The sequence below is a fragment of the Juglans regia genome, chromosome 1 (genome assembly GCF_001411555.2).
Source record: "Juglans regia cultivar Chandler chromosome 1, Walnut 2.0, whole genome shotgun sequence".
NCBI lineage: Eukaryota > Viridiplantae > Streptophyta > Magnoliopsida > Fagales > Juglandaceae > Juglans > Juglans regia.
Window position 1 is genome coordinate 28,655,025 of NC_049901.1, and position 17,234 is coordinate 28,672,258.

General features: G+C 39.5%; 1 protein-coding gene across 1 annotated transcript; it reads left to right on the plus strand.

Moving 5' to 3' along the window:
• The first annotated feature begins 407 nt into the window (after nucleotides 1-407).
• Nucleotides 408-5,145, plus strand: LOC118348611. Its single transcript, XM_035690659.1, has 7 exons — nucleotides 408-1,776; nucleotides 1,980-1,999; nucleotides 2,134-2,451; nucleotides 2,716-3,460; nucleotides 3,575-3,705; nucleotides 3,790-4,037; nucleotides 4,503-5,145. The coding sequence occupies exons 1-7, from the start codon at nucleotides 408-410 to the stop codon at nucleotides 5,143-5,145; spliced, it is 3,474 nt and encodes a 1,157-aa protein (XP_035546552.1).
• The last annotated feature ends 12,089 nt before the right edge of the window (nucleotides 5,146-17,234 follow it).

Consider the following 17,234-nt stretch of genomic DNA (forward strand, 5'->3'; position numbering starts at 1 on the left):
AGTGCTCAAAATCATAACAAGTAGTAAAGTGTTTTGAAGAAAATGGATGTCGAACCCATAGGGAATAATTATGCTATTGAGAATTGAAATTTACTAAATTAATTACTATTTGGAAAACCAAAATTTGAAGAATAGATTATCTAAATTAAACTTAAGAAAATAGCATTAAAATTAAGATTTTAGAGATAATAAGAATAGATCTAGAGCGTTTGATTTCACCTAGCAAATCCCACACAATTTCTTCTTCCTTGTTGAAGAGGGTGCAGCGGATAGAGCCATTCTTTATCAATGTCCCTAGCTCAAGCATAATTCAAATATAAAAAGTCTTGAAAAAAGTTTCCTTACGTGAACGTCCGCTGCATGCTCTGCTAGGGTTTATTGCGCGGCGCTAGTCTTCGTGGGCAGTGATGAACGGCCCTCTGGTGGCCTCTGGGACTGGCGGGCTGGACAAGATTCTGGTAGGGCCCCCTCTGGTGGGGTTGGAGTTTTTAGCCGGTAACGAGAACGGCAAGAGGCGTACGTTTGCAGAGGTGTTGCAGCGGCCTATCCCTCCTCCAAAATTCAAACTTTCAGTCCGGCATCCTGAGGTAATTAACGGTGAGCTTGGTTTCATTTTCTCGGATCTTGAGATGGAAAAGGCAGCCGAAGATTTAAAATTTGCTTTGGTCCTTAAGTTTTTATCCTCCAGACCTTCCATAGATGTTTTACGGAAGAATATTATCAAAACTTGGGGGTTTAGTGAGGTGCCGATGATCAGTTTTATGAATGATTTCCATGTTCTTTTACACCTTGCAAATGAAAAAGACTACTTACATGCATGGGCACGTGAAGGCAGGGTGGTGGCAGGCGTTCCGTTCCGTTTGTTCAACTGGTCCATGGGTTTTGATCTGGAAAGAGAACCATCCATTGAGGAGCAATGGATTTTTTTGCCTGGTTTACCTTTGCATTTGTATAGGTTGGATTGTCTTCAAAGCTTTGCCACACGTTTTGGGAATTTTTTGGGAACGGACAATGCTACGGTTTATAGAACCCGAGCCACAGGGGCACGGTTGTGTGTTGCTGTTGATCTCAGAGACAAGCAGATTAAAGGATTTCCTGTGATGTTTGGTTCGCATCAGATTTGGCAGTTGGTGGTCTATGAGAAGCTAGGTTTTTATTGCAATAAATGTTATAGGCAAGGCCATACGGAGGTGGCTTGTAGAATGGGACAGCGTGCAAGCCGTGTGCTTGTCGGGAAACAGTCCAGAAACGGGGAAGGGAACAAGGATGATGGAAAAATATGGAAGGAAGTGGGTCAGAAGAACTCTGCCGTGGTGATAACCAAAGAAGATGACCATGCGAAAATTAATCTTGAGCTACAACCTGATAAACCCGAATCAAGTAATGCAGGGGAAAAAACAAAGGAGGGTGCAGAAGTTTCTGTTAAGGTTATCAAGTCTCTTGTGACGGGCAGCAAAGAAGGGGAGTGTGTTAGTGGGCTGGGGGCATCATCTCCTCTTTGCTCTGACGAGAATATCCAGCCATCGGATTTGATGGAAAACCATCTTGCCGTGTGCGTCGTCCAGCAGGAACCTGGTATTAATCTTTTAGTGGAGGACTTTGCGGCTGGTAAGTTACGCGAGGATGCTACTGCTGTTACTCATATGGATGCTGGCCAGCAATTGAATGATATTAGCGCCCAAGATAGTGAAGATGATTGTGAGGAAGTTTGGTGTGACAGTGTTCCGCAGGTGCAGGCTGATGGTGAAAAGGTGCAGGAAGACTTGCCGAGTTCGGGTAAGCGAATTTTCCATGGGGAGAGGGTGCTCTACCTGCTGTGATGGGAAAAGAAAAATGTTATGACTCGGATGCGGATCATATCACGGCAAATGAGAAATTAAATATGAAGGAGGATAAGGCGTTGAGAAAATCACAACGGGTACATACCCTCTCCCAAAAATTGAATTTATGACTGATAACATTTTTTTCTGGAATATTAGAGGGCTGGGCATTTCTAGAGGTATTTTGAAGAAGCTGCTTTTTAAATTCAGGGTTTCTTTATTTTCTATCTCGGAACCTCTTGTTGATGATTCTCGAATGGCTTCTCTTGGGTGTTTTTTGGATTTTAATTATTATGCTTCTAATGCTAATCAGGGTGGTGAGTTGTGGGTGTTCTGGAATATTCCTAACATTTTTGAGATTGTGCTTTGTATGACCCAATCCGTGTCTGGTTGGTTCAAGTGGGATGCTCATCATGTTCTTGTTACTTTTGTCTATGCTAAGTGTTCATATGTTGATAGAAGAGAACTATGGCATGATTTAGAGGAGTGGACCGACTTGGATCAGCCTTGGTTAGTTTTGGGTGATTTTAATGTTATTCGCAGGGACTTGGAAAGAGTTGGTGGGAATCCTCGGCCTTTTATCTCGATGTTAGAATTCAACGATTATATTGATCATTGTGGTCTGTTAGAGGTATCTAGTTCTGGCTAGCGCATGTCGTGGTGTAATGGACATGGGGGAGTGTCCAGAAGTTGGGCAAAATTAGACAGAGTGCTCATGAATAATTTTTTTGCCAGTCTCTTTCCTTCTGTTCATTTCAATTATTTGAGCCGTAAATCTTCTGATCATTGCCCGATGGTTGTATACTCGGATCATCCAGCTTTGTCCTATGGCCCCTCTCCTTTTCATTTTTTGAATATGTGGTGCTCACATGATGGTTTTCTTATGTGTGTGAAGGAAGCTTGGAACCAGCAGGATACGGTGTCTGGTCTTCTAAAGCTCTCTATTCGTCTGAAAAGAACAAAGATAGCGCTTCGTGCCTGGAATAAAAATGTATTTGGTAGGGTGGATGTGAATATTCGTGCGCTGGAAGAGAGGTTAGATTTTTTGGATAGCCAACTTCAATCATGTTTTTCTGAGGAGATTGAGGATGATTTTGTGGCTACTAAGACCGAGATTGAAATTTGGGAGAAAAGGGAAGCTTCTCGTCTTGGCCAAATTGCTAAAAAGAAATGGTTGACTGAGGGAGATCAAAATTCGAAGTTTTTTCATTCAGTTATTAACCAGAGGCGCAACAAGGGGCATATTAGTAAAATGGTCCTTGCCGATGGGAGAGTTTTGTGTACTGCTGAAGAGGTTCATGAGGAGGCCGTGGATTATTTCCGTAATTTCCTTTCTGATGTCTCTACGGTGGAACACTGTGACTTATCGAGGCTTATTGAGAAGAAAATTTCAGATGAAGAAAATCTTTGGTTATGCGCGGCTCCTTCTGAATTGGAAGTGAAACAAGCTGTTTTTTCTATTCCAAAGAATAGTAGCCCGGGGCCTGATGGTTTTGGTTCCGGTTTTTATATGTCTTGCTGGGATATTATCAAAGAGGATGTGGTAGCGGCTACTGGAGATTTCTTCAGGGGTGTTCCCCTATCCAGGTTTTATTCTCCCTCTTTTATTGTTCTTATCCCAAAAGTGCCTGAGCCTTCTGGTTTTGATAAATTCCGTCCTATTAGTTTGTGCTCTGTGGCTTATAAAATTTTTTCAAAGATTTTTGTGAATCGTCTTAATTCTGTTCTTGATGTTTTGGTCTCTCATGAACAAGGTGCGTTTATTCCTGGGCGTAGTATTTTTGAAAATATTACCCTTGCTCAGGAGATGGTTCAGTCGCTTCATAAAAAATTTGTTGGTGGTAATGTCTTGATTAAACTTAATATGGCTAAAGTTTATGATAGGGTGAATTGGGATTTTTTATTGTATGTGATCCGTGCTTTTGGTTTTTCTGATACTGTTTGTCAGATTATTGCTAACTGTGTGCAGTCTCAATGGTTTTCTGTCATGATGAATGGTACCTTAAAAGGTTTTTTCCAGTCTGCCAGGGGTCTTCGTCAAGGGGATCCTCTTTCTCCCTACCTTTTCATCCTCATGGAAGAAGTTTTGTCTCGGTTGCTCAGGAGTAATTTTCAGGATGGTCGGATTGGCAAATTTAGCCACCCAATTGGTGCTCCTTTGGTTTCTCTTTTACTTTATGCTGATGATATCCTTATTTTTACTAATGGGGGTAAGAGGTCTATTTAAAATTTGCTGCATACTCTTGATACTTATGAGAGGTGGTCCGGTCAAAAAATCAACAGGGATAAATCTGCTCTTTTTCTTTCTAAGCTTATTTCTAATTTACGTAAGAGGAGCTTGTTGAGTCTTACGGGCTTTAAGGAAGGTAAGTTTCCTACTATTTATTTGGGTGTGCCGTTGGTTTCTGGTAGATTGACTACCTGGGTTTTTGAGCCGTTAATTGATAAAATCAGGAAAACAGTTGCCGGTTGGAAGTTTAAATTGTTATCCTCGGGTGGGAGATTGATTTTAATTAAGCATGTTTTAAATAGTATGCCTATCCACTTATTATCTGTTATGTGTGTGCCTTCCATATCTTTGTCTCGTATTCATGCTTTGTTAGCTAATTTTTTTTGGGGTGAGAATGATGGTAAAAGGAAATATCATTGGAGGTCGTGGAGGCATATTTGTTTGCCTACCAGAGAAGGTGGTTTGGGCATGAAAGATCTTAAAGAGGTTCAGAAATCTCTCCATATGAAGTTTGCTTTCCGTATTTTGTCTTCTAACAATCTTTGGTCTGATTTTTTTCGTGCCAAATATATTCGTCATAGCCATTTTTCTACTTACAAGGTGAAGCCAACTGATTCTAGATTCTGGAGATCAATTGTAAAGATGCTTCCGGAAGTTATGGACAATGTGAATGTCCTTGTGCGTGGTGGTAATGCTTCTTTTTGGTTTGATAGATGGTTAGCTTCAGGTCCCCTTTCCATACGGGTGGAAGAGATTACTAATAACAGGCTGCGTCTTCAAGATTGTTGGTCCAATAATTTTTGGGATGAGGACTTACTTAGGGAGCTGGTTAGTGAGGAGGTTGTTGAGGAAATAATTCAGATGCCTATTAATGTTACTCAGGGTCTGGATTTGTTTGTGTGGAAGCCTTCTACTGATGGCAGGTTTTCTACTCGTACAGCTTGGGAGGTGGTGAGAAAGAGAGGTCAGGAATTACCTTGGCATGATTGGTTTTGGCACCAGCTTCTTCCTAGGCTAGGAAATTCCAGGATGGATTACAACCAAGGATTCGAAACCAGATTGCCTACTTGCAGATTGAGAGCTTTCAAGGACTAGTGAACATTGCTTCGATAACAGACGCGAAGTAATGAAATTTGATTACCCATGTTCAGAACGATCGTAAAAAATGACTTCCCTACTCTCCAGGGAAGACTAAGGGAAAGAAGAAGTCCCCTTACACTCCGGATAAAGGAAAAGGAAAGATGGTCGGAAATGTGGTGTCTGTTACGCCACCCCCATGTTGTCGTTGAGGACGGAAGCACAGTGGTGAATGTCGTTTTGCCACCAGAGCATATTTTGGATGTGGTCAAATTGGCCATATGATTCGAGACTATCCACGTCACGTGACAGGAGGAGCATTTATGCCTAGAAACAAGGGAAAGACCCCACAGAAAGCTAAAGTGTATGCAATCACACCAGGAGAAGTGGATCTAGAAGTCGAAGAAGCTATGGATGCTGGAGTGATTATTGGTAACATTCTAACCCTACTATGGATGGTAGCTTGTGTTGCTAAGAACCCTTAAGTAATCCTAGTTACCTTAGTAGGTAAGGTTAAATTGATGCAATAGTTGGTTTGTGCCCTGTTTGATTCGGGAGCTTCGCTTTCCTTTATGTCTTATGACTGTGTAAGAAGATGTAAATTGAGTGTGGAAACCTTATCCCAGAAGGTTTTAGTGGCTATTTCGGACGGAAAGGTAGTTGGATGCACTCGAATAGTTAGTCGCAGGACTGACCCTGATATCGAATCTGATTGTTTTCCATTTAATAGAATTTGACTTGATCCTAGGAATGGATCGGCTACCTAAGTGAATGGATCGGCTATCTAAGCACTATGCTAAGATATATTACTGAAGAAGCAAGGTGATCTTTGAGTTATGCTCAAAGAACAGGATCTATTATACGGGGGAAGTAGTAAAGTCGGTTCTGTCAACCTTAACGGTAGGGTGAGTGAAGAAGGTTCTGAAGGAAGGAGCTAATGCCTATTTAGTAATTATGACTAGTATGACGGAGGGTGTTAAAGGAGTCGAAGGGATTCCTGTTATAGAAGAATTTCCTAAGGTTTTTGCCGATGATTTGCCTGGACTACCCCTAAATCGGGAAACGGAGTTCGTAATTGAGTTGGAGCCGGCTGCGGCCCCATTGTACAAGGCAGCTTATTGAATGGCACCAATTGAGTTGAAAGAGTTGAAGGTGCAAACCGAGGAACTTCTTAGAAAGGGATTTATTTGCCCGAGTTCATCCCCATGGGTTGCACCAGTTCTTTTTGTGAAAAAGAAGGATTGTACTATGACGATGTGCATTGACTATCGGGACTTGAATAAAGTGACTATTAAGAATAAGTACCTGTTGCCACAGATCAACGATTTGTTAGATCAGTTGCAAGGAGCATTTGTATTTTCTAAGATAGACCTACGGTCAGGATATCATCAGTTGAAGATTAAAGATCAAGATGTGCCTAAGATAGCTTTTCAAACTCGTTATGGACACTTTGAATTTTTGGTAATGCCTTTCGGACTGACAAATGCCCCAGCAGCATTCATGGATTTGATAAACCAGATTTTTAGGTAGTACTTAGACACTTTGTTGTAGTGTTCATTGACGACATCTTGATTTATTCCCGAAGTGATGAAGAGCATAAGGAGCACTTGTTGATAGTATTGAAGACTTTGCAAGAGCACCAGCTTTACGCTAAACTCAGTAAGTGTGAGTTTTGGCTTGGAGAGGTGAAATTTTTGGGACATGTCATTTCCAGTGAAGGTGTGGCAATAGACCCTACGAAGATAAAAGCAGTGATGGAGTGGCAGAAACCGACCAATGCCCATGAGATATGGGGTTTTCTCAGTTTGGCCGGATATCATAGAAGATTCATTGAAGGATTTTGTAAATTTTCTGGTCCTTTAAAGGCATTGTAAAAAGAGTTTTAAAGAACTCAAGAGAAGATTAACCATGACAACTGTGTTGGCTTTGCCTGAGCCTCATAAGTCGTATGTGGTTTATAGTGATGCCTCTAAGATGGGATTATGTGCGTTATGATGAAAGAAGAGCGAGTCGTCACTTATGCTTTGTGAAAACTTAAGGACCATGAGCAGAATTATCCCACTCACGATTTGGAACTTGCCTTAGTAGTCTTTACGCTGAAGATCTGGAGGTATTATCTTTATGGAGAGAAGTCTGAAGTATACACTAACCATAAAAGTCTGAAGTATCTATTTAGTGAGAAGTACCTGGACATGAGACAGAGGAGATGGGTTAAAATGATCAGCGATTACTAGTGCGAGATCAAGTATCACCCCAGAAAGCCCAATGTGGTAGCAGATGCCCTTAGTCACAAGACCTAGGTCGACATGTAGTCACTTTTGGCAGGAATGAGGGAACTACTAATAGGAAAGCAGCTAAGAGATGTCAGGTTAATAGTGGTGCAGGAGATCATACCATTAGCTGTGAGGAAATCATCAAAGGACAGAATAAGGATGATAAGTTGGAGAAGCTTCAGCAGAAAATTCTGAAATCCAATAGACCACAACACTTTTCAATTGGCATGGATAGGATGTTACTTTATAAGGAGAGGAAAGTTATTCCTAAAGTTCTTGAATTAAAGGAAAGAATTCTGAAGGAAGCTTATTGTACATCATATACTGCTCATCTAAGCAGCACCAAAATGCACTAGGACTTGAAGGGACGATTTTAGTGGGATGGAATAAAAAGGGATGTGGCTGATTTTGTTACAAAATGCTCAGTTTGCCAGCTGGTAAAAGCTGAGCATTAGAAGCTAGCAGGAGAGTTGCAACCGTTACCGATCCCAGAATGGAAGTGGGAAGATGTGTCTATGGATTTTGTGGTAGGTTTGCCAAGGACATCATCGGGAAAGAATTCAATTTGGGTCATAGTTGACCGATTGACCAAAAGTGCACATTTCCTACCAATTGCTAACACAAATTCGTTGGATAAGCTTTCGCGAGTCTGTTAAGAAGATAGTCAGAATTCATGGAGTGCCTAAGTCTGTGGCATATGATTGAGACACGCAATTCACTTCGCATTTTTGGCTAAGTTTACAGAAAATGTTGGGCAAGAGTTTAAGGTTTAGTAGTGCCTATCATTCGCAGACAGACAGAGTGAACTATTCAGACATTGGAAGATATGCTATGTGCTTATATAATGGAGTTGAGTGGTGACTAGGAAGGCCATTTGCCATTGATAGAATTTGCTTACAATAATAGCTTTCAGGCTACAATACAATTGGCACCTTATGTAGCATTGTACAGGAGAAAGTGCATATCTCCGTTGTATTGGGATGAAGTAGGTGAAAGGAAGTTGCTTGGACTAGAATACTTGCAGGATGTACGGAAGCAAGTGGAGTTGATCCAAGAAAGGATGAAATCAGCTCAAAGCCTTCAAAAGAGTTATGCTGACAAGCAACGAAAAAACTTAGAGTTTCATGTGGAAGACTGGGTGTACGTCAAGGTATCACCTATTGAAGGAGTGGTACGGTACAGAAAGAAAGGAAAGAGTCAGTGCAGTCGCATATCGTTTGGATCAACAAGCTGAGATCAATGGAGTGCATAATGTCTTTCATGTATCATCCTTAAAGAAGAGCTTTGGTGAAGGACAACCTGTAGTGATGGGAGCTGGTAGCATACGACTTCAGCCGAATTTGTCTTATTTTCAACGGTCCATTCGGATCAGATAGCAAAGAACAAGAATTAAAAACCGAAAGGTATCGTTAGTAAAAGTTCTTTGGAATAATCCAGCTTTTCAAGAAGCAACATGGGAAACAAAGGATTCGATGAGGACTAAATATGCTCGTTTGTTTGTAACTTAGAACTTATGTATTCATGAATCTTATTTATGAATGATTGATGAGTATGTCTTATTTTCTTGTGTATGATTGTCTCTGTGTTATCTGTGAATTTTTGTAATGATATGTGTGCCTACCATACCCGTACACAGGGCATGGCTCATAATAGGAATACCCCTCCCCTCTCATGTCTGTATCTTTGGTAGCACATATTAGAGCAAGACGTGAACGTAGTCCCCAAAATCGACAAATAAGGGATCAAATGATGAGAGCTCATTGGCAGCAAATGCAAAGATTTGAACATCATCGCACTCATGTATTAGACTCAGACTTTCGAAACAACATCATTCTAAGGAGAGCTCTACCACATGAAGAGTGTCAACCCCCACATGACCCATTGCTATGGAGAGATGCTAATAGGTTAGGTCTACTCGAACTTAACCCAGAAGCAGAATCTAGTCATGGCGTAGAACCTCGCACTTCAAGATATGAGCCTTTTGAAACCTCAGACACATCTGTTGACCGTATTCGTTTTCGTGAAGGACAACCTATTGAGGATACTGAGCTCGAGATTGAGCATAGGTTGAATGAAATGCGAGTGAATATGTTTTATGATTATGACTTGAACATGATATTCTATTTCTCAGAAGATTCGATGATAGTTGAAGAAGGCAAAGTGCCACAACCATTTTCATCTGAGGAGTCCACAGCTGCTGGTGCAATAGGTAATAAGGACGATTGTTTAATTTCCCCTATTAAATTACTTTTTTTGAGTAAGACTGGTGCCGATTTCTAGGACGAAATATTTTTCTAAGGGGGGGGAGGATGTGACGACCAAGACTTTCTAGGCTTTTGTGTAATTCTTTTTTTCATAAGCCCATGAGAGTTTTGGCCTTTACAAGAAATTAGGGTTTGAAGCCCAATGGAACTAGGGCTCATGCCCAACTCAAGATTTTGTATGCCACTTGTAATCTAATGGAGCTATGTATAGGACTTGATGAATTTAGATGGAAATAAGGGAAGAGAGGTGATAAGGACCTAGGATTTGGCTTACCCGCCTACCACAGGAAGATCAACCATTGTTTCTTACCGTGTGTCATGCACGCATGAAGGTTTGCATGAAGGAAGAAACTTTGTGACACTTGTCACTATGAGAAAGAGGTTCTAGAAGGAAATGATTAGGTTATGGAAAAGTGGACTTTTGGGAAGGCCAAGAGGCCATGCACAGCAACCATGGAGAAAAGAGCATTTGCTTTTTGCCAGGTATCTTACATGCAAAAAGGTAGGTAAAAAATCTATCTTGGGAAAGGGCAAATCAAGATTTGGAAGAAAGCCTTACACGCTAAGGATTCTAGAAGAAGAATCTTGTGTAAGAACACCTTGAGGTGGACGGCTAGCGCAAGGTTTTTTGCACAAAAAGGAACCAATCAAATGCTTGTCCTAAAGTGTGGTAAAAGAAGATTTTATTGTGAGAACAAAGGGGATTTCCACGGTCCACACACACACATTCCTTACATGCCACTTGACACTCATGCACACATATAGGCGATTGAGGAAGATGTCTAGCTTGACAAGGACTATATAGCCATAAGATACATTGAACCAAGACATGAAATGCTGGGCAAAAGGGGAAGGAAGTTTCAGTTTTGAGGATGGAGGCGCCACATGTCAAAGGAAAATCCTATTGTGTCTCCAACACAATCGAATGATGAGATAGGATGAAGCCATAGGGTGAGGCACCACTTGGCAACCATGCACACGAGTTTGGCTCATGCAAGAAGCTTTTGTGTGTTTATATAAAGGGAAGGAGCCAAAAGCCCTAGGACCTTTAGTCACTTTGTGTATTGCTCTTGAGAGTTTCGGCCATCACCATTTCCTCCAAGTTTCTATCACTTTCTCACCATCCAAACACTTTCCACCATATTTTCTTCTCATCCAAACATCACTTGGAAGTTAAGCAAAGCTAGGAGATATTTTCAAGAGGATAGACTAGAAGGTATGAAGCAACATTTCCCTTACTACACACACACACACACACACACATATTGAAGGGAGGTGAAGTTTTCAATTTAGCAAAGTTCATCTAGAACTCATGCTCACACATACACACGCACTTGAGCTAGAGGAATAAGCTCATGTTTTGAGAGGTTTATCCATACGAACCTATGTTTCTATGCACATGATTAGATTAGGGTTTTCTTCAACAAAAAGAGAAGCAACAAGCATGAGGTTTTGAGGTTAGAGACCACGGCTCTAGTGTCACTATGAGCTAGGGTTTTGACATAGTTAAGTTTCGGACTCAAGGGAGGAGGGTCCGAATGTTCGAAATCTTTTTCTTGGAAAAATACGTCAAGAGCACAACACTTTATCACAAGGGTTAGGGTTTCTTTCAAATGACAAACCTAACAAGGATTATATGTAAATTTTTCAGCTTGCTTGCTATATGTAAATTTCTGAGTTTTTGTAAGAACACTTCTAACTTTGACTTGGATATTTTATGTATATGTCTTGTGAACTTGTTGGTTGCTTAGTTTATGTGATTGTTCATGATATTGATGTTTCTTTCGTATGATATTATCTCTTCTTAGCATGATTATCTAATGAATGGCCTATGGAATGCCTACATGTTATGAAAATGGAATATGATCTAGGGTTTGGATTTGCATAATATGGATTTGTATATGGATGATTGATACAAGACTGAGTCTTGCATAAGGCTAAGTTCAAGAAAAGGTTTATCTATAACCACTAGTATGTTTCGACCACCTATGAATATTCTTGTTAAAGTTTGTTTAATACATTAAAAGATTCTAAGTTCATAAAATGTTGATTCAAATGATTGTTTTTAAGCTTAAAGGGTCTTGGCCATTGTCATATATGAAGTATGATTATTTTATGGTTGAAGTTTGATGAGATAAGAATGATTCTTGGTTATGCTAGAGTTTGTATGTTTCGGCCCTTACATGGAAATTATCAATTGATTGTCTTTCAGTTGATGTTCAATGTCGTAGAGTTGTTATAAAAGGACATGTTCGCATATTCTAATATTTTCAAGTCGTAACGCGATATATATTACACGTTGAATGTCACATGATCATGATGAAACACTCGACATTGCTTGTGTCTCTTGAAAGTCTAAATTTCTTTGTCATGTCACATGCATTGGGATTGTGAAAATCATTTGAAAGAGAAAGAGTCTTTTTAAAACTTTTTATCATGACCCCAAAAGATAGGATAAGGGAATGTCCTAGTGGAACTCCTCTATCCACTCTACTAGAGTGCTTAAAATGGAGTGGTAATCCCTGGGTCGATGAAGTACGGTCGACGGATATCGAATGGTTCCTAAGAGGAAAGTATACCGGAGCAGGATCGCACCTAAATCTAGTGGGTGTACTACGATGAAGGTGAAGCGAGCTGCCGTAATATGAATGTTTAAAGTAAGATGTAGTCACCTTGGTCAAAGTGGCCAATAGACGATACGATAATTAGCAGGGAACACACGGTGCATAGGAGAACCGTGAGGGATCCATTCATAGGATAAGAAAGGCCTCGAGATCAAACTATGTTATATGATCAAGAATTGAGCTCATAAGGATGTTTAATGAACATGTATGAAATAAATAAAAAAATGTTTGTGAAAGCAAAGATATGAAAGTCATGTTTTACACGATGTCTTCTTGAAAGGTCAAATGCAGAAGTAAAGTTTCATGTCCATGCATTCATTGTTAAGTTTGCATCCATATGCTTATGATATCTGTTACAAGTCATTTGTTTACTTACTGAGATTTCTTGAAATCTCACTGTTGCATTTTCTACTATCATTCTCCTATTCGGAATGATAGAACCTGTGACAGGTTTAGTGAACATAAATGATAAAGTGCAAGAAGACAGCACTTCCTCTAGAGAGGATCGTGCCTAAAATGGTCATAGGCCCTTCTGAGCCTTCCATTTTGGATCATCTCGAGTTGATTGATCAAGAAATCAATGAGATAGTTAAGGACATAGAAAAGTTTAGAAGATCCCACATTAGGAACAAGGCCCGAGCTTTAGAGAAGTGAGTGAGGTCGAAGCTCATTGAAGATCAAGATCAATGTGATGGGACCACTTTTGGGAAACGACTCTTTGTTTAAGTTGGATGTTTGGGGTCTCGTGTTTTGGGAGTTTCTTTTGGAAACTTGAACACTTTTGATGGCTTTTATGGATTATGAAATTAGGATTCTACGTTTTCGGTACCATGATTATTGTTCCATTATTTGACTTAAGTTGACTTTCTGCTGCGATATACTATATACTGCTAGTTATCATTAGGTGCATTGCATCTTACTGTCATGTATGAGGGGTAGATAACCTTGTGTCACATATCCTGGTATTTCAGTTTTTTCCAAATCTCAAGCAGGAGCTGGGGGTGCCACATAATAGTATTCATCCTCCTCTGAATCATAGAAAGTGTTAACTCTCTCCACAGGGTGTCTCGACTGCCTATACTCCTCATCCTCAAGTCAGGGGTTTCCCTCCTCATGAAAATGAACGCTATCGGGGAAGAGTCTGAAAAATCTGATGTGTCGAGGGGAGTGGGGTCAAGAAAAAGTGGCTCGTGCTCAATTTTAACGCTACTCAGCTGCCTGGCTCGACTCAAGCTGATCTAGCGCAACTAAGAGAGTCGACCTCATATGGCATCTAAGCCATCTAGTCCTAGTCTCTCCCATCCAACAGACAGGGTCATAAGGCTGACGCTCCTCACGTGGCAATGCTCTCCTCAAACAGATGCTACCTCTCCCATCATGGTCTAGGATGTGAGTTCTATGGTACTCTAGCCTCTCCTGTTGAGTCCAAAATGTGTCGACCATATGGTCTAGTCGTCTCTGTCGTTGCTCAGCTCTCAGTCTCTAAAGTCGATGGGCGATCCCACCATTACCGGCCATGGTGCAATTTAAAATGACGGGAAAGAATGCGGATCACACGTGTAACAGCCCGCTAGAAATTCATTGGTGGAATTTCTATGGACTTTAGGAATCTCGTGAAAACCCTATAAGTTTTTACGAATCAACCAATTGCATAAGTTTTAGTCTGTCAACATAGTTAGTGTTATCACTCACTATAATGCTAGAAATATGAGTTTTATTTATTGAGGTGGTTAGAAGTGTCAGAATGCGTTATGGTCTACGACATTAGACTCAGGGGATTATTTAGGATTTTATGGCACAATAACCTATTTTCATAATTCCGGACGAAACGTCTGTTGGGAATTGTGAAATTATTTTTAGGTGCACTTCGAGATTGAATTTCGGTAAAAGATTTTCATTGTAGGTTAATATGAATATTTAGGAATTTTTAGTGTTAAGTTTATGATTCACTTTTTCGGAGTGAATAGTAGTCTAGGTAAGTGCACCAATCGCAATGTTTCAAAATCACAGTGTAGAATGTCCAAGTTAGATTAGAGAAGTTTTATTTGGACACCTGGCAAGATCTTAGCCACACTTAGTGAATAATATTAGACACTTGGCACCATAAGGAACGTTTGATGGATTTGAAGGAATCAAGCTGTGAAATCATGCCACTTAAGCAAAACTTTGTTTCATCTGCTCAACCAAATTGTGCCATATCAAAAGGGGCTTCAATCCTAGTAAAACCCTAAATGGTGGGAATCCAATTGAAAGCCCAAAAGCTTGGTTGAAACCGAAACCCTAAACGGTTTCCCCAAACCCTAAAGTTGGCCTCTAAATCCTTTCTAATCCGATTTCTAGCATTGTGTTTAATCACTTGATTAAATCACTTCCAAATGCTATTAAACCTTCAAATTTGTGTTTGAATATCATTATCCAACCTTGCTAACCTTGCTAACCTTGAAAATTGATTGGGCCAAGTGATATTGGATTTGGACTTGATAGCAACCCAAACCCTCTTTAAACCCCAAAATTTAGGCCCATTCGGTTTAGGCCCATTAAGGCCCACGAAATTGACCACATTAGCATTGCTTCATGACTATGTTTTGTACCCACTCTTGGCTGGCCAGATCTGTACAAGAAGAGCCTAGAAGGTTCTTCAAATACAAAGGTAAAAGGCCACCTCACTCTTTCACTCTTACACTCTACCTTGAGAAAAGATCTTGAACTGATTTTTATGAGAAGAAAGGGCCAACACTCAACCTTTCCTTCAGTCCTATCACTTTCCATAACTTGTGTAAGAGGCCCTCCAGTCCACTTCCCACGAAAAGCAACTCTCCTTTACACTTTTCCTCCATAGAACACAAAAGACACTCTCGGGCAGTTTTTCTTACCTCTTTTGAACGCCTATTTCGAAGCTTTTGTATGTGTTTTATCGAAAAGTTTCCTTCATGAAAGTTGTTTCTTTTGGAGTCTAGTTTACGTGGATACCTTAATAGTTCCATTTGGAGATCATTTGGTCGGTAAAATGTTGTTTATACTCCAGAAAGGTCATTCTGGGCGATAAACTGGAGAGTGTGTTATATTTTGGAGTTTTTGACCAAGCTAATGAATAGATCTTGGTCCGAAATTTTTATGGAGTACTGTTAACATGTGTATATGATTATTGGTTGAGGATTTGTTGCATGATTAAAAGTTTTGGTGAAATATTTTCTTAGGTCTAGAAACTTAGAAACTGGAAGAGGAAAAACAGTTTCTGTTTTGAGAAAGTTTAAATCTTTTATGGTTTAATCTTATTCCAATGGCTTTGATATTTTTATTGGAAGATCCTAAGCATCTTATATACATGTTAGAATGTTATTTTGAAGATATTTGATGTTAGTTTCGATGATATGAAATTTTACGCATTAAGATATTTGGTTAGGCCAAAGTGATGATGTTCTTGGCTAAATTTATGTTTTGGGTGATGTTTAACCATGTGATCTTGAGTTTGAAGCTTGGATCTGTTTTAGGACACCTTTTTTAAACCATGTGATGCTTTGGTTTGAAGATCACTTCTTTATAAGTCATGGATCAAGAGGTTGATCAAAACAAGTTAGAAACAAAATTCTGTTTTGAACTTAGAAGAAAAACCAAAAAGTTCAAGTATGGTTTTAGTGATTTTGATGACTTTTGTTCATGATTCAAAACATGATTATTCATAGGAATATGTTATGAGTATAGTAGAAGAAAAAGTTTGGTTTAATCATGAGTTTTGAGATTTGAAAGAATTACAACAAAAATCAAAGGAAATACCCTTTGAAAGTTTCGGCCTAATAGAGTTTTAATGGTTGTGTTTAGTTTTAAATTTTTCTGAATTGATATTTGAGCCTAGGACAAAATTTACATAAGGTATGTAAATTTTGGTGATTTTTTGAGTTAGGATGCAAAATCCTTAAGTTAGGAGTAAAATGCTCATTTTCTCACATGTAGAGGGTAAAATGGTAATTTTACTCTAAGTTGATATTTATCTATATTCCTAATTGTTAGTGATTAAGTTCTAATTTTTAAAAATCACTACTTTCAGTTTCTCGTGATCGCATTGAGTTTTGTCTCGAAGCGCGAAGATCGAGGTAAGTTAACTTTTAATTTACTATCAATTTAATGTGTATGAGTGATAAGTAAGGAAATTAAAATGTATGTATGCATGTTATCATATGTGTCATGCCAGTCATTACATATTTATCTGTTATCCAGAATTTATTCTGTCATGAATTATTCATCTGTTACACAAGATATTATGTCACGTATTGCTATACATTGCAAGTATGTCATGTTAAGTATGCCATATGTTACATGTATTTCATGTCACATAATATTCACTGTCACATGTTATGCCATGTTAAGAAATATTGTCTATTATATGGTATGCCATGTTACAAAATGTTGCATGTTACAAGTACGCCATGTTATGAAATATTTTCTGTTACATTTATGTCTCGAGGTATGTCATGTCTGTTGTCTTAGTTCATGTCACGTTATGCTATGTCAGGACTTCTGTCTTTTATGCACGTTCATGTTACGTCATGTTACGAAATGTCATGTATGCCAGTTAAGTTATTCATGTCAATCATGACCCTAAGCGCTAGGATGGGGTAATATCCTAGTAGAACTCCTTTGTTCACGCTGAAGTGTCTAAATAGGTGTGAAATTCCATGGGTTGACGAAGTACAGTCAATAGGTTGCGAATGGTGCCTAATTAGCTGGTCATCGGAGCGCGCCAGGCACTAACGCCGATGGAGCCACACATTATGTTACGTGTGTCCACAGCAAGTGTGACACAAATAAATAAGTCATGGAGCCACAACAACTGTGGAGCATGAAGTATGGGGCCACAACAACTGTGGAGTATACACTACGTGAGACACAACAATTGTGACACGTAGAATACGTGGGGCCACAACAACTGTGGAGTACGTATTAACGCA